Source organism: Trachemys scripta, chromosome 4, assembly GCF_013100865.1.
Source record: "Trachemys scripta elegans isolate TJP31775 chromosome 4, CAS_Tse_1.0, whole genome shotgun sequence".
NCBI lineage: Eukaryota > Metazoa > Chordata > Testudines > Emydidae > Trachemys > Trachemys scripta.
Window position 1 is genome coordinate 49,029,505 of NC_048301.1, and position 17,896 is coordinate 49,047,400.

The 17,896-nt window shown below is 44.4% G+C and overlaps 1 protein-coding gene across 9 annotated transcripts in view; it reads left to right on the forward strand.

Annotated features, from left to right (window-relative positions):
• HEATR5A (HEAT repeat containing 5A) overlaps positions 1-17,896 on the forward strand; it is a 130,996-nt gene that overhangs the window by 99,339 nt on the left and 13,761 nt on the right. For all 9 annotated transcript variants that reach the window (XM_034768715.1, XM_034768712.1, XM_034768711.1 and 6 more), the window contains 4 exons: positions 3,014-3,248; positions 3,724-3,972; positions 5,814-5,941; positions 9,868-10,015. In XM_034768715.1, the coding sequence (XP_034624606.1) occupies positions 3,014-3,248; positions 3,724-3,972; positions 5,814-5,941; positions 9,868-10,015 (760 nt within the window). The remainder of the gene's footprint in view (positions 1-3,013; positions 3,249-3,723; positions 3,973-5,813; positions 5,942-9,867; positions 10,016-17,896) is intronic.

Here is a 17,896-nt window from a genome sequence, read left to right on the forward strand (position 1 = left end):
TTTCCAGATCATTTATGAATTTGTTGAAAAGCACAGGATCCAGCACAGATCCCTGGGGGACTGTGCTACTTACCTATTTCCACTGTGCGAACTGACCGTATATTGCTATCTGTTGTTTCCTGTCTTTTAACCATGGATCTTTTACTGATCCATGAGAGGATCTTCCTTCTTATCCCACGATGGCTTAGTTTGCTTAAGAACCTTTGGTAAGGGGCCTTGTCAAAGGCTTTCTCAAAGTCCAAGTACATTATATCCACTATATCACCCTTGTCCACATGTTTGTTGACACCCTCCAAGAATTTTAATAGATTGGTGAGGCATGATTTCCCTTTACAAATGCCATATTAACTCTTCCCAAATATCACGTTTATCTGTGTGTCTTATAATTCTCTTCTTTCTTTACTATAGTTTTTACCAGTTTGCCTGGTACTGAAGTTAGTATTTTCCAGGATCACCTCTGGAGCCTGTTTTAAAAATCAGCTTTGCATTAGCAATCCTTCAGTCATCTGGTACAGAGGCTGATTTAAGTGATAGGTTACATGCCACTGTTAATAGTTCTGCAGTTTCATATTTGAGTTCCTTCAGAACTCATGGGTGAATTCCATCTGGTCCTGGTGACTTATTACTGTTTAATTTATCCCAAAACTTCCTCTATTGATACCTCAATCTGGGACAGTTCCTCAGATTTCTCTCCTAAAGAGGTATGGGAATCTCCCTCACATCCTCTGCAGTGAAGACCAATGCCAAGAATTCATGTAGCTTCTCTGCAACAACCTTGTCTCCCTTGACTCCCTCTGCAACAACCTTGTCTCCCATGTAGCTTCTCTGCAACAAACTTGTCTCCTTCAGTACCTTGATAGTTCAGTGGCCCTGTTGATTATTTGGCAGGCTTCATGCTTTCTAATGTACTTAAAAAAAATTGTTTTTAGTTTTTGTGTCTTTTGCTAGTTGCTCTTCAAATTCTTTTTTGGCCTGCCTAATTATACTTTTACACTTGACTTGCCAGGACGTATGCTTCTTCATATTTTCCTCAGTAGGATTTGGCTTCCAATTTTTAAAGGATGTCTTTTTGTTTGTACCCATCTCTTTTACTCTGTTGTTTAGCAATGGTGGTGGGTTTTTTTGGTCCTCTTAATGTGTGTGTTTTATTTTTTTTAATTTGGAGTACACATATAGTTTGTGCCTCTATTATGGTGGTTTTAAATAGTTTCCAAGCAGATTGCAGGCATTTCACTCATGTGCATGTTCCTTTTAATTTTCATTTAACTAGCTTCCTCATTTTTGTGTATTTCTCCTTTTTGAAGTTACATGATACTGTGGTGGGTTTCTTTGGTATTTTCTCCACTACAAGGATGTCAAATTTAATTACATTATGGGCCACTATAAAAATATAACCAAAAGCATGAATGTATTAACAAGGGTAAATCAAGTAGGAGCACAGAGGTTACATTACCTCTGTGTTTGTCACTGGTATGACTGCTGCTGGAATACTGTGTGTGGTTCTGGTGTCCATAATTCAAGATGGATGATGATAAATTGGAGTGGGAACAGGGAAGAGCCACAAGAATGATTAAAGGGTTGGAAGACGTGCCTTATAGTTAAGGTCCTGTGTCAATGTTTGTTCACTGCAACATCACAGGAAAGTAATTTTGAATTTCATGCACTGACTCTAAGTTCTGTTCTCCCCGCCCTTCCCTCTCCAACTGCTGCAATTTTTCCAACAGTGGGGAGACAGAAGCGGGCCATTCCAGCTTCTGCCTCCTTGCCAAGGCTGCAGCTGCTTATGGAGAATTAGCAGGCTGGTGCCATCCTGGAGGAGGGTGGTGAGCCGGGAGGGGTCGATGTCTCACCATGTGGTGCCGTCTAGCCCAGCTCACTCCACACTAAGTCCACCACTGCTATTTCCCGTTTGTCTGGCCAGTAGGGAGAGTGGGGCAGTACTTGCAACGCGTAGCTATTAGGAACCCCAGACCCATCCCCTCACCAACAGGACTGGGGGAAGACACTGCAGCACCAGTCGGCAAGTAGCTGAGTCCAGAAAGCTGAGCCCAGGATCACCACTTGGAACATGAGCAAGTGTGTGTGGGGTGGAGGGTGTGGGGGGGCAGCGTCCTGCCCTGAAATGGTGTCGGTGGAGGGAGGCCTGTCCTAGCATGAGGGAATTGGGATGAGACCAGGATCCATCCTCCTCATGCCTCAATCTCCCTGCCAGGGCATGGATGCCTCACACACTTGTTTGTACACCAGATCCTGGTCACTGCTCTTTGACAGCTGATGCTGCAATGCCTCCCCCTGGCCTGCCTGGCAGCAGGGGTGGGTCAGCCAAGGCTCCTAATTACCACACATTATGGTCATCTTCCTCCCTGCCAGTCAGCTGGGCAGGAAGCTAACCTCCCACAACCAGCCAAATTAGCCCCAAACCATGATTTTTTTTTCAACAGAAAGGAGGCGGAATCAGGCATCTCTGCTCCCCCCGCCCCTTGGAAAAATCACAGTAGTGAGCTAATTTCATTATTTCTGTGCAGTCTGTGAAATCTTGATTTACACAGGGCTTTTGCTTACAGTGAAAGACTCAAGCACTCAATTGATTTAGGTTCTCAAAGAGAAGGTGAGGGGTAACTTGATCACAATGTAGAAGTGCCTACAGGAGGACAGAAATTTGATATTAGAGGGCTCTTCAATCAATAACAAGCTCCAATGGTTGGAAGTTGAAGCTAGATGAATTCAGAATAGAAATAAAGTGCAAATTTTTAATAGTGAGAGTCACTAACAGCTGGAACCACTTACCAAGGATTGTGGTGGATTCTCCATCACTGATAATCTTTAAATCAAGACTGGGTATTTTGCTGGAAGATATGTCCTAGTTCAACCATGGCTATTAGACTTGAAGCAGGAATTAATTCAAGGAAGCTCTATGGCCTGTGTCGTGCAGGAGGTTGGACTAGGTGATCACAGTAGTCCCTTCTGGCTTTAAAATCTATAACTGTTGCTCTGTCTCTCAATCTTTGAACAGGTTTACATAGTTGCAGTTGAAAGAGAAAAAAAACAAAGTGATGCACACAAGCAAACTTTGACCATCACAAACTCTACAGATGAAAGCTACAGAGATTTTACTTCGTCAGCCGATGGACTTCTGGACCTAGTCCAGGCAGACCTTGGGACCCTAAGCAAACTCTGGCTTGCTGCACTTCAGGATTTTGCTCTCTTAACTTTGCCTTCAGAATATGCCTCTCAACTTCCGGTTGAAGGTATGAAGGCACCTGTGTACTTTTATTCATGTTCGATATAATTGTGTGTGTGTGCTTAATAACATCTCAGATGAATTGTGCCTACTCACAGTATATAACTTTTTCAGAAAAGAAGATGTAGTTGATACAGAACCAGCACACTATAATTTTGCAGCTATTTACTACAAAATCAATGACTAAGTTTAGGATAGAGTTTTCTCTGGGATGGAGTAGTAGTGGATTTTTAAGATGACAGGAAGAAAAAAGACTTAAAGAAATGTACTTGATTCTACTTGCTTTGTTATTGATAATTTTATTTATTAACCACAACCCACCAGGTCAGCTCTGGCTGTTAAACAATTAAGAAATACAATGAAATGTTATAAAACACAAATACCATTATAACAATAGAAAAGAATCCCAAACCTGTAAGAGAAATTATTTACTATGGAAAATAGTCACATCATTTAAAACTCTGACTGTTCTTTTTTTGTAGGTGGTGCATTCTATACTGCGGAGACAATTGAAAATGCAAGACCACACTATCACAACTCCTGGGCTCTAATTCTTTACGCTACAGCATTATGGCTCACCAGCACAGGTTTCCTTGTGGTTGATCCAGATGAAGGAGTAACTAATCTCTCTAGACCTGTCACCCCAACTACAATGTGTCAGGATTCCTCCTCCAGGGCTGCAGTGAAATCTCCTGAGGATGTGAATACTGACATATTTCATCTTATCTTGGGTTGGTTGATCGTGTAATCTGTCTGGATTTTAAATTATAAACAGTCATTTTAGTATAAATAATACTGTTGACACTCTGTAATGCTTTGGTTGTCTGCTCTTAATTGTGTTGGTGAAGAATTGATATGTTGGAAGTACCTATGGCAAGAATTGCTTTCTGTGTTGGGGACAGAATTGCTTCCTGTCTTTCTGATTATGCTGGGAAAAAATATCCAATGCAAGGTAAACAGAACACATGCCAATTTACTACTATGCTCATAAACCTACCAGTGCTTCTGCTTTGAGCTTAGGAACAGATTCAATTTTGTAATTCAATGGTGTAATTACAAGGTGACGCTACTGACTTGATTGGAGTTACTCTGGAATATGGCCCACAGTTTTAAATAAGTTTTTGTTTAACCTGGCAAAACATAGACTCGGCATCCGAGGCCCAAGAGAAAAGTTTCGTTATTTCCTTCAGGTCTACGGTTAGCAGGCCCAGGGTTCATATAGACTTCTTTACCACATTTAGCTAGTGAGGTGGGTTTGGTAAATACATGATTAACTAAAAACTTCAGCCTTTTTGTGAAATAAAAATACTAAGTCTCAGATAGCCTTTAAGTTTCTAAGCTATTATTACAGTTTCTCTGTAAACTCATCCTGTCATGTAAATCCGTATGTCAAGAGTTCACATACTACATTCCAGGTTCTCAATTTCGTACTAAGGCAAAAATTCTGTGGGGTGCCTATAAGAATTTTCCTCCTAATTAGTGGACCCAGATCTCAACATTTTCATCTTCTATCTCTGTGATTTTTGAAGCTGATTATTATTTATTTCTGTTCTATTGCCCAGAAGTTTGTCTGTTCATCATTATCTTAGGCTTGGTCTACACTCGGGGCGGGGATCGATCTAAGTTATGCAACTTCAGCTACATTATGCTGAAGTCAACATACTTAGACCTACTCACCGCGGTGTCTTCACTGCGGTGAGTCGACTGCTGCTGCTCCCCTGTCGACTCTGCCTGCGCCTTTCGTGGCAGTGGAGTACAGGAGTCGACAGGAGAGCGCTCGGGGGTAGACGTGATAAATCGACCCCTGCTGGATCGATTGCTGCCCACCGATCCAGCGGGTAGTGTAGACATACCCTTAGATTCTGTATATACATAAAGGAAGACAAGGTCTATAATGTTAATTTAGATGGAATATAGGGTCCCAAAGATGTTACCATAACACAGTCACTGTCCATCATTAAACAATGTTAAAAAGGCCTGTTGTCCCAGGAGATGGTGGGGGTGGCAGTCATGTTGATGAAGCTCACTCCAGTGGCCTCCGTCTTTTCTTCCATACTTCCCCCAAAGTCTTTCTTTAATGACCCAAAAGGGAGTGATGGGTGGGATAACCGATTTTCTTATTTTGCCCATCAGTTAGGCCTAGTTTCTGACACACTAATTTTGGTTCGTTAATTTCCGGACCCACATTTTCTTGTTTACCATGTATGATCTCAATGTGGTCCTTGAGTTATATCAGAGGGCCTTTTTTTTTGGACTACTCCCGGGGCGGAGGGGCGGGTTTGGTCTGGTTTTCTTGCACCTATTATAAATTCTTTGTTAAAAATAACTTGACCTACTTTTCATGGTTAATTCCCAAGCAGGCAAGAAGTTATAGGCCCAATTGTTACAAGTCCCTGCCCAAAATGTTTACAACTGAAGATTAATTTGCTTAGGCATACAGGAATATAAAAGATGCATATGCTATTTCCATGGCTTTTCAGCACATTGACAGCGTACTTGTCTTGATTTACAAAATTATCTTAAATAGGTTTTCAGTAAAGCCTGTTTTTGTTTTTTCTCCTGCCATTTACAGGAATAAGTGTGGAATTTCTCTGCTCACCTCGATCAGATTCAGCAATGGAAAACATTACTGCTTGCCTACATGCTCTGCAAGCATTTCTTGATGTTCCTTGGCCTCGGTCTAAAATAGGTGGTGATCAGGTAACATGCTAATTTAGAAAGTATGAGTTGAAATTCCAGGGTTTTGTGACAGTGTCTGGTATCACTTAGATCTCTAAGCTGTCCTTGAATCTACAATGATTTTTCATTTACTGTTCTGTGGCACTGATTGTAAACTCTGTTGTCTGGTAAAAAATGTAGCAGTTAGTTATTTCTCTCTCTCGTAGATCCTGAGACTTTTTGGCTCTCTTTGAATGTGTTGGTACATTGACCTCACCTAAAAGTTCAGATTTTGCATTCCAAACGTTGTTTTATTGAAAATTTTATAGAACTGGAAAGAAATAATAAACTAAAAGTTAATTAAAAAGAAACCCAGCTATGTGACTACTATAGAAATCATTGCTAGACTGCAACTTAGTTATAGTTTGTTGAAAGATGACTTAGATGTGTAGCATGGCAGGTTGTCATTTCTCTGACTCCAGTCAGGAAACAGCATGTCAGTCTCTGGAAGGAAGGAAGCTCCCAGGGTATAAGTTAATGAAACTGGGAAAACTAATCAGATAAACCATCCTTTCAGAGGATATGTCTTCACTACAGAGTTAGCCTGGCCTAGGCTAGCATGGGTGGGCATCCCCACTACACAGCCCTATTCATGCCAGACCTATGTGAATGTGTCCACAATGGGGCTATACTAACCTATTTGCTGGATTCTACTTCTAGCAAAATATTCCATGGGTCTTAGTGGTATATTAAACTGAGCCCCTCTATGAATTCATGGGAGTGCTCTTGTGGTTCTTACTGATATCATACCGACGCTTTACCAGAAGGCTAGTGTCAGCTTCTGGCCAACTGGTAGCATGGGAGAGGACTTCTTGGATGGTATCTCTGTTCAAATGGTGTGGAAAAGCAGTAGAAATATTTTAAACAGTGCAGAAGAAGGGAGAAATTAGATGAGAAAGTATAGCCAGGGTAAAATTGTGAGATTGGAGGATTAACAGCACCCAGACTTGATTAGCCTGTATTCTCACTGCAAGGTAGGCAGTGAGCAAAACCCCTGAGCCCAAACCTTCACCCTCAGTCATGCCTGCTAACAATGAGTTTAAACCAACATCGAGCCTGGGTTAGATGTTTTTCTGTCTAGATGGATCTGGGGTTAGGGGCAATGCCTAAGCCGGGGTCGGCAACCTTTGAGAAGTGGTGTGCCAAGTCTTCATTAATTTAAGGTTTTGTGTGCCAATAAAAGGTTTCGCGTGCCCGACTGGCAGCGTGGGCGGCAGACGGAACCGCAGACCAGCAGCGGACTCTGTCTGCCAGTCCCTGCCATCCAGGATCCCGGCCGCCAGCCCCACTCAGCCTGCTACCGGTCCGGGTTCCATCCATCCAGGCCAACAGTGGGCTGAACGGGGCCAGCGGTTGGGACCCCGGCTGGCAAGGGGCCGGCTGGCAAGGGGCCAGCAGCCAGGACCCCAGACCTGCAGCAGGCTGAGTGGCTCATCCCGCTGCCGGTCTGGGGTCCCGGCCGCTGGCCCCACTCAGCCCGCTGCTGGCCCAGGTTCCGTCCATCCAGGCTGGCAGTGGGCTGAGCGGGGCCAGAGGCCGGGATCCTGGCTGGCAGCAGCGTGCCACCCAAAATCAGCCCGCATGCCGCCTGTTGCCGACCCCTGGCCCAAGCTATAGCCCGGCTAATTTTGCATTGAAGACATGCCCTGTGTAGTCTCTCTTTTTTTTTTTTTTTTTTTAAAGTACAAATATGAAAAATGTTGGGTTATTACAGGACCACATTTAGTTTTTCTTTTTACAAAAATTAACACTTCATCCTAGTTCTGTAAAAAGCAACAGAGGGTCCTGTGGCACCTTTAAGACTAACAGAAATAAGCTTTCGTGGGTAAGAACCTCACTTCTTCAGATGCAAGACAAGAAGTGAGGTTCTTACCCACGAAAGCTTATGCTCCCAATACTTCTGTTAGTCTTAAAGGTGCCACAGGGACCCTCTGTTGCTTTTTACAGATTCAGACTAACACGGCTACCCCTCTGATACTTGACATCCTAGTTCTGATATCTACAATCTAGGGGGATAATATTTTCTGTAAGTATTAATTTTTATTGTATCCTTTAAAGTACAAATTCTACCCACCCATCAAAAAAGTGTTGCTCTTTTATCCATCTGGCATTGTGTACGTATTAACCAGTCAGTCATTATTTTGTTGTTCTGAATGAAACTTTAAAAATGACATCTTTAGAGGCCTGCCTGAACACGTTACCTGGGCAAGTGCTGACTGTTCTGGGCCATTGTTTCCAAAACCACATTATAAAATAAGGCCTCTTCCATTTCAAGAGCAAACTGTGCTGTACTGTATCTTTCAAAGTACTGTAAATAGATATGATTTACCCTTTTGGAAGTAAATATGTATCACATTACTTCTGATTATGACTAATACTCCTCCAAAAAACCCAACCTTGTTTAATTAAAGGGACATATCATGTTTAGTTGCCATATGACAAATGCACAAACTACTCAGAGTATCCCAGCCTGGCCTCATTGTAATCTCTGTTTATGTACAGCACAGTTTAAATGAAAAATATATCCTTAGGAAGCAAAGCAGATATAGCAGTCTCCCTTCATTTGTGTGAAGTAATACTTGTGATTTTTTTTAACAAAGAATTGAATGCATGCAAAATGTTTACCTAGCACAAACCATGACAAAAAGTATTTGTTTGAAGAAGGCACAAAAGCTGGTACATTTGTGACCAGAACCAAGAGTTTTGCTGGCACAACTGAACTCCTCATACTGTTTTAATTGGAATTCTACATTTCAGTTGCCTCTTAAAGCAAGGAAAACGGTCTGCTTTTTAGACCCCCAATTTACCTCCTCCTTATGAAAACCTTGTCTTCCCCTTTTACTGTTGGGAATTCGTATCATACAGAACATTCAATAACTTCTGTAGCTTAAATAATACTGCTTAAATCTTTAGTTTCATGAATCATTGTTTTAATTTTCCTACTTTTTTTTTCTTTCTGATCCTGTTTGGCGCTTGACAGGTTGGAAACTAATGTATGTTTGGTGTAAGCAATGAGGCCTCTCCTTCCTTTAAGATTTTTGGGAACATTGAGGGGGAAAGGTCCTTCTCACCATATGCTCCAAAATTTACAAGTGTAGATTGGTGGGTTGGTTTTTTTAGCTTCAACTTCTGATCTTCTGTGTGAAGGCAGTGGGGTTGCATGTGCACAGAAGTAATTAGGAACAGAATTTAGCTTGTCGGTTTAGGTGAAGGTAGAGGGAGGCTTTCAATAAAATGACTCTGTGGAGTTAAAAAAAAATTGCATTAATTCCTTCTGTTTTAATTTTATGCATTGAAACAGTAACATTTCAGACATCAAGTACTTGAGGTTAGACAATTAATATGTAGGGGAGCATCTGTGCTTTGGCAAAAACATTAGATAGATAAAAAGAAAAAAAAAGCAATGATTTTCAGCTGCTCCTAATTAGAAATGAGCAAATAAATGCAATGAGAATATAGTTCACAAGACTCTGACAAAAATGTATACCATCTTATTACAGTTTTATATTTACACAGTCGTCCTCAATCTGTTTATCACGGATGACTTTGTACTCGCATCTTAAGCAATGACTCTGTGGAATGGGCAGTCTAGACACAGTCCACATAGGTATTTTGAAGACATTATGTAAAGACATAGAAAGGAAAACTTGGAGCTAGAAAGCAAATACAGTAATAGCTTACTACTACTTTGAAGCTTCATTTTGTATCTCCCGTCTCACTCTGAGGTGAATAGAAGTTCACCATAGAGTATTGTGCAGTCCAAGCTGTTGTTTATGTTCAGTTTATGTAGTATGTTACATTTTCAAAGCATTGTATAAATTTACGTTAGAATACTGAACCTCTGATGCTTGTGGGTAATAAGTAAATGAATGTGAATATCAAGACTTTGAACATTTCTCTTGCTACAGGAGCTTGGTGTGGAGTTGTTGAATGTTCTGCATCGACTGATACTAACCAGAGAATCGCCTGATATTCAGCTTGCTACTCTTGAAGTAGTCCGACAGATTCTTTTTGCAGCTCAAGAACATGTGAGAGAAAAACGGAGAAGTGCAGAAGGTATGTAACATACTGTTCTACAATATACTGTATAAACTTTTCATGACCAAACTTATTCCATCTATAATCTGTAGATTAGTGGCTTTATTTGTCAAAGGTGCTAAGAAGTCACTAATCTCGTTGACTTCAATTGGGAGCTAAAGATATTCGGTACTTTAGAAAATCAGGCCACGCAAGACTCAATAGGCCAGTTGTGAATTTGCAACACAGGAAGCATCAGCTTTTTCCTCATGTGGCAATATAAGTTTTTAAATAAAGCAACTGTGATCAAGTTACTCATCCAGCTCCTAACAGCATTGAGTACAGCCGTTGAATTAAGCATTTTCTCCTGGATTAGATATACCCTTTAACATTCATTATAATTAAATTACAGGTTTTTCTTCTGTTTAGATGTGGAATGAAACCAAATTTTATTTCCTATATAATTAGTACATATGCACAGAATTTTGTACCAAAACATTTTTTCTTCGAGTGCTTGCTCATATCGATTTCAATTAGGTGTGTGCATGCCACGTGCACAGTTCACTGGAAGGTTTTTCCCCTAGCAGCACCCACTGGGTTGGCTCTGGAGCCCCCTGGAGTCACACCTTCATGGCGCTGCATATAGGGCCCTGCCAACCCACCGTCTCCATGTCCTTCTTACAGTCCGTGATAGTGAAAGGGGCGTTTCTTCTCGACTTCAGTGAGCGATCCTCTAGTGTATTTTCTGTAAATAGTTAAAGATAGTTTAAAAATTTGTTTTAGTTAGTTAGACATCTGGACTTGGGGCACTGGGGGGTGTTTCCCTCCCCTGCTTCCACATCCCTCTCCTGAGCCCAGGGCATGCCTGAGACCCAGGGGTTTAAGCCGTGCGTGGTTTGCCAGAAGCCTGTGCCCAAGAGTGACCCACACTCAGCTTGTCTAAAGTGCTTGGGGGAGTCTCATGAAGCAGACAGGTGCAAGATCTGTCAGAGCTTTCACCCCTGCATGAAGAAGGAGAGGGATCACAGACTAAAGTTGCTGCTAATGGAAGCAGCTCTCCGCCCTCAGTCTGAGTCAAGCCCCATGGGTATGGCACTGGGCTCCTCAGTGTCGGTGCACAGCGTGCTGGCTTCGGTCCAGGAGGTGCTGAGAAAGGACTCTGGGGTCAGAGACCCTCGGCACCGGCACTCCCCGGCGCCAAGCACGGCATGGGATCAATCTTGGCACTGCTCACAGTTTCCCGTCCCGAAGAAGAAGCACAGGAAGACTGATAGAGGGCGCTCCACTTCCCGAGCATGGGAACATGAACCCAAGGGAGGGAAACTGGTGCAAGACCATACCTCCCCTCCAGCTCAACAGCTGGCACCGTCGACTCCAGGCCCATGAGAGGGACCGTTGAGTCTGGTGCCACCAGAGGAGACCCAGGTGGAGGATGTGAACCTCCCTTCCACACCCAAGACTTATGAGGCAGTGTGGGATCTAATAACATTGACAGGTCCACACTCCCCAGATCACAGTGTCACAGCACCAGTCCAAGGCCCCAAACGACTCAGAGGCCAAGGGCAAGACAGCTATGACTTGGCAATGATCTACATCGCCCTGGCACCGATTCCCAGCAGTGGCGGGCACTGACTCATACATGTCCCAGAGAAGCCAACACTGTAGCCGCTGGCTCTCCCTGTCAGCGGGGATGACCCAAACTTTCTCCCCGGTACCGTGGCCACAACAGTGGGGGGTACCAGCTCAGATGCCGACCCAGTAGCCCTTTTGGACCCCGTGGGCTTACCACCAGTCCCAGGAGTCCACTTCAGTATGCTCCTTTTCAGTCACGTCTGAGAGAAGGACTGTGTCTAGGGCCAGGGATTTTTCCTGGGCATCAGCCACCGCTACCGCCACAATTGGTACTGCACCCAGCACCGGCAACAGACTCGGCACCGTGGCTACACTCAGTATCACGGATGGTACCAGGGCCCGCACCAAAATGGACTACAACTTGGGGGTGGAGCCTCAGCATTTTGAGGAGCCAGATGGGCAGGAGGGGCCCTCCCATGTTCTGGGCTCCTCCTCTTCGTCTCCAGATGAGGAAGTGGCAGGAACATCCTCAGAGCCTCCCCTTCCTGACAGCAGAGCCCACCTTGAACTTCTGAGGCGGGTTGCTCAGAACCTCAGGGTACAGATGGAGGAGATCACCAAGGTGTCAGACCCAATGGTGGACATTTTATCCCTGGCAGGACCCACCAGGATGCCCCTTCCCCTGATAAAGACTTTTCTGGAGAACACATGAATCCTGTGGCAAACACCATCCTTTCTGGCTCCTACCGCTGACGAAGTTGAGAGATAGTACTTTGTGCCCTCCACGGTCAATGAATACTTGTTTACCCACCCCCTGACAGACTCATTGGTGGTAGCGGCTGTTAATGCGAGGGAAAGGCAAGGGCAGCAAGGGCCTACCTCCCAAGCTAAGGACGCAACGAAGCTAGACCTCTTTGGGATGAAGATATATTCCACCAGAGGGCTCCAGCTTCGTATTGCAAACCAGGACGCGCTCCTTAGCCGTTATAACTTCGTCATGGGATGCAGTGTCCAAATTCTTGGACCTTTTCCCACCAGATTCTAAGCCGGAATTCTCGGCTCTTGTGGATGAGAGCAACACGGTCTCCAGGATGTCACTGCAAGCGGCATTAGACTTGGCCCACTCTGCAACGCAGACGATGTCTTCAGGCATTGCAATGCACCATTGCTCATGGCTGCAGGCCTCAGGTCTCCCTGGGGAGTCCCAACAGAAAATTCAGGACCTACTGTTTGAGGGGGGCCACATTATTTTCTGAGAAAACGGACTTGAGACTCCACAGTCTGAAAGACTCCCGAGCCACTCTAAGATCACTGAGTCTGCACACCCCTGCCACCCAGAGTAGACAATTTAGGCCTCAACCCACGACACGAACATGTCGGGCAGTTTAGGCAGGATCAGAACCATAGGCATCCCAGAAACCAGAACTGTCATCACCAACCCCAACCTCCGAATAACAGGGAGTCTGGGTCATATGGGCAGCCACCAGGCCCTACGCAGACCTTTTGAGGATGCACCCCAGGGCATTATACCAACCTCTCAACTGGATCCTTCTCTCCCGTTTTCAGAATATCTATCCCATTTCTACTGAGCGTGGTCCCAAATCACCTCAGACCATTGGGTCCTGCACTTGGTAGAGATGGGATATTCTCTCCAATTTTCCTTATCCCCCCCGCAACACCCCTTACCCATCCCTCTTCAGGGACCCCTCACACAAGCAACTTCTCGTCTAGGAGGTACAAACCCTCCTATCAGTGGGGGCTGTCGAGGAGGTTCCGCCAGAGTTTAAAGGAAAGGGGTTTTACTCCTGGTATTTCCTAATACCGAAAGTAAAAGGGGGCCTCAGGCCCATCTTGAATCTGCGCAATTTCAACAGGTTCGTGAAGAAACTAAAGTTTTGAATGGTCTCTTTGGCCACTATCATCCCGTCCCTGGATCCAGGAGATTGACATGCCGTCCTCAATTTGAAGGACACATACTTCACATTTCCATAATTCCGCCCCACAAGCATTTCTTAGGCCGAACGGTAATACTGTAATACCTTATCATCGGCACCTCGGGTGTTTACCAAATGTGTGTCGGTCATGGCCACTTTTCTGTGGAAAAGGCAATTTCAGGTATTTCCTAGACGACTGACTAGTCAAGGATCGGTCTAGAACACAAGTGGATCAACATGTGTCAAGGCTGGATCCCTACTTTGAACTTTAGGGTACAAATGTAGGGGCCTGCATGAAAACTTCTAAGCTTAACTACCAGCTTAGCTCTGGTTCCGCTGCCACCATTTCAATTTTTCCCTCCCTGGGAAGTCTTGAAAAACCTTCACCAATTCCCTGGTGAATACAGATCCAAACCCCTTGGATTTTAAAAGAAGGAGAAATTAACCATCCCCCCTCCTTCCTCCCACCAACTCCTGGTGAATCAAGATCCAAACCCCTTGGATCTTAAAACAAGGAAAAATCAATCAGGTTCTAAAAAGAAAGCTTTTAATTAAAGAAAAAGGTAAAAATCATCTCTGTAAAATCAGTATGGAAATTAACCTTACAGGGTAATCAAACTTAAAGAGCTCAGAGGACTCCCCTCTAGTCTCAGGTTCAAAGTACAGCAAACAAAGATAAACACTCTAGTAAAAGGTACATTTACAAGTTGAGAAAACAAAGGAAAACTAACACGCCTTGCCTGGCTATTTACGTACAAGTTTGAAATAGGAGAGACTTGTTTAGAAAGATGTGGAGAACCTGGATTGATGTCTGGTCCCTCTCAGTCCCGAGAACGAACACACTCCCAAACAAAGAACACAAACAAAAGCCTCCCCCGCCCCAAGATTTGAAAGTATCTTGTCCCCTTATTGGTCCGTTAGGTCAGATGCCAGCCAGGTTACCTGAGCTTCTTAACCCTTTACAGGGAAAAGGATTTTGGAGTCTCTGGCCAGGAGGGATTTTATAGTACTGTACACAGGACAGCTGTTACCCTTCCCTTTATAGTTATGACACGCCCCCCAAATCACAGATAGTGTTGGACGTTCGGTTCCACACTGGCTGTGATTTCTTCCTGGAGTTCTAGGAGAAAACAGAGTTAATAAGACACCTGTACCTTTAGACATACTACTGATTATATAAAAACTAACAATATGTTTCATTCCACGAACAATTGTTAACCAGTTAACTGGGAAACTTTCCCAGGAGAGTGCATCAGCCACTTTGTTAGAAGCTCCCGAAATGTGTTGTATTTCAAAATCAAAATCTTGGAGAGCTAAACTCCACCGAAGAAGTTTTTTGTTATTTCCCTTGGCGGTATGAAGCCACTGTAGCACAGCCTGGTCTGTTTGTAGTTGGAAACGCCGTCCCTAAACATATGGGCGTAGCTTTTCTAGCGTGTACACAATGGCATAGCATTTCTTTTCGCTGATTGACCAATGGCTTTCCCTCTCAGACAGTTTCTTACTGAGAAACACGACAGGATGGAATTCTTGATCCGGTCCTTCCTGCATTAAAACTGCTCCCATGCCTCGCTCGGACGCATCTGTGGTTACTAGGAACGGTTTGTCAAAGTCTGGGGCCCTTAGCACAGGGTCAGACATGAGTGTTGCCTTAAGCTGGTTAAAGGCCTTTTGACACTCATCAGTCCACTGAACTGTATTTGGCTGTTTCTTTCTGGTTAGGTCTGTCAGCGGGGCGGCGATTTGGCTGTAGTGGGGTACAAATCGCCTATAATATCCAGCCAAGCCTAAGAAGGATTGGACCTGTTTCTTAGACTTTGGAACCGGCCACTTTTGGATAGCATCCACTTTGGCCTGTAGGGGATTTATAGTTCCTTGACCCACCTGGTGCCCCAGGTAAGTCACTCTGTTTTGGCCTATTTGACACTTTTTAGCCTTAACAGTTAGTCCTGCCTGCTGGATGCGCTCGAAAACTTTTTCCAGGTGCTCCAGGTGCTCTGCCCATGAATCAGAAAAAATGGCCACATCATCGAGGTAGGCAACTGCAGATTCTCCCAGCCCTGCTAGGAGACCATCTACAAGTCTTTGGAAGGTGGCGGGTGCATTTCGCAACCCAAAAGGGAGTACGTTGAATTCATACACCCCTGCCTGGGTGACGAAGGCTGACCTTTCCTTAGCGGGTTCATCCAGTGGTACTTGCCAGTACCCCTTGGTTAAGTCCAAAGTAGAGATGAATTGGGCATGTCCCAATTTCTCCAATAGCTCATCTGTGCGTGGCATTGGATAGTTGTCAGGACGAGTTACAGCATTTAGCTTACGGTAGTCCACGCAAAAGCGTATTTCCCCATCTGGTTTGGGAACACTGGAGATGCCCATTCACTCTTAGAGGGGCGGATTATACCCATCTGTAGCATGTCCTGGATCTCCCTTTGTATAGCGGTTTTGGCATGAGGTGACTCCCGGTAGGGTGGGGTTCTAATAGGGTGAGCATTACCTGTGTCAATGGAGTGGTATGCCCGTTCGGTCCATCCTGGAGTGGCTGAGAAAATTGGTGCAAAGCTTGTGCACAGCTCCTTGATCTGCTGTCGCTGCAGACGTCCAAGGGTCGTGGAGAGGTTCACCTCTTCCACGCCACCATCCTTTTTTCCTTCGTAGTAGACACCTTCAGGCCACTCCGCGTCATCTGTTTCCTGGGCTGTAAACTGGCAAACGTTTAATTCTCTGGAATAAAAGGGCTTAAGAGAATTAACATGGTATACCTTAGGCTTTATGTTGGAGGTGGGGGAGGCTATGAGATAGTTAACAGCTCCTAGGCGCTCCTGGACCGTGAATGGTCCTTCCCACGATGCTTCCATTTTATGGGCCTGGAGCGCCTTTAAGACCATGACTTGGTCTCCTACTTTGAAGGACCGTTCTCTGGAATGTTTATCATACCAGGCCTTTTGCTCTTCCTGAGCATTCTTTAGGTTTTCTTTAGCAAGGGCTAAAGAGTGTCGGAGGGTGCTTTGTAGGTTGCTTACAAAGTCTAGAATGTTAGTTCCTGGAGAAGGCGTAAACCCCTCCCATTGCTGCTTCACCAACTGTAATGGACCCTTAACCTCGCGGCCATACACAAGTTCAAATGGTGAAAACCCTAAACTGGGATGTGGTACAGCCCTGTAGGCAGAAAGCAACTGCTGCAGCACTAGGTCCCAATCATTGGAGTGTTCATTTACAAATTTACGTATCATGGCCCCCAAAGTTCCATTAAACCTCTCCACCAGGCCATTGGTTTCATGGTGGTAAGGGGTGGCAACCAAGTGATTCACCCCATGAGCTTCCCACAGGTTTTCCATGGTCCCTGCCAGGAAATTAGTTTTCATAGATTCATAGATTATAGGACTGGAAGGGACCTCGAGAGGTCATCGAGTCCAGTCCCCTGCCCGCATGGCAGGACCAAATACTGTCTAGACCATCCCTGATAGACATTTATCTAACCTACTCTTAAATATCTCCAGAGACGGAGATTCCACAACCTCCCTAGGCAATTTGTTCCAGTGTTTAACCACCCTGACAGTTAGGAACTTTTTCCTAATGTCCAACCTAGACCTCCCTTGCTGCAGTTTAAACCCATTGTTTCTGGTTCTATCCTTAGAGGCTAAGGTGAACAAGTTCTCTCCCTCCTCATGACACCCTTTTAGATACCTGAAAACTGCTATCATGTCCCCTCTCAGTCTTCTCTTTTCCAAACTAAACAAACCCAATTCTTTCAGCCTTCCTTCATGTTCCCAAGACCTTTAATAATTCTTGTTGCTCTTCTCTGGACCCTTTCCAATTTCTCCACATCTTTTTTAAAATGCGGCGCCCAGAACTGGACACAATACTCCAGCTGAGGCCTAACCAGAGCAGAGTAGAGCGGAAGAATGACTTCTCGTATCTTGCTCACAACACACCTGTTAATACATCCCAGAATCATGTTTGCTTTTTTTGCAACAGCATCACACTGTTGACTCATATTTAGCTTGTGGTCCACTATAACCCCTAGATCCCTTTCTGCCGTACTCCTTCCTAGACAGTCTTTTCCCATTCTGTATGTGTGAAATTGATTTTTCCTTCCTAAGTGGAGCACTTCGCATTTGTCTTTGTTAAACTTCATCCTGTTTAACTCAGACCATTTCTCCAATTTGTCCAGATCATTTTGAATTATGACCCTGTCCTCCAAAGTAGTTGCAATCCCTCCCAGTTTGGTATCATCCGCAAACTTAATAAGCGTACTTTCTATGCCAATATCTAAGTCGTTGATGAAGATATTGAACAGAGCCGGTCCCAAAACAGACCCCTGCGGTACCCCACTCGTTACGCCTTTCCAGCAGGATTGGGAACCATTAATAACAACTCTCTGAGTACGGTTATCCAGCCAGTTATGCACAGTTCC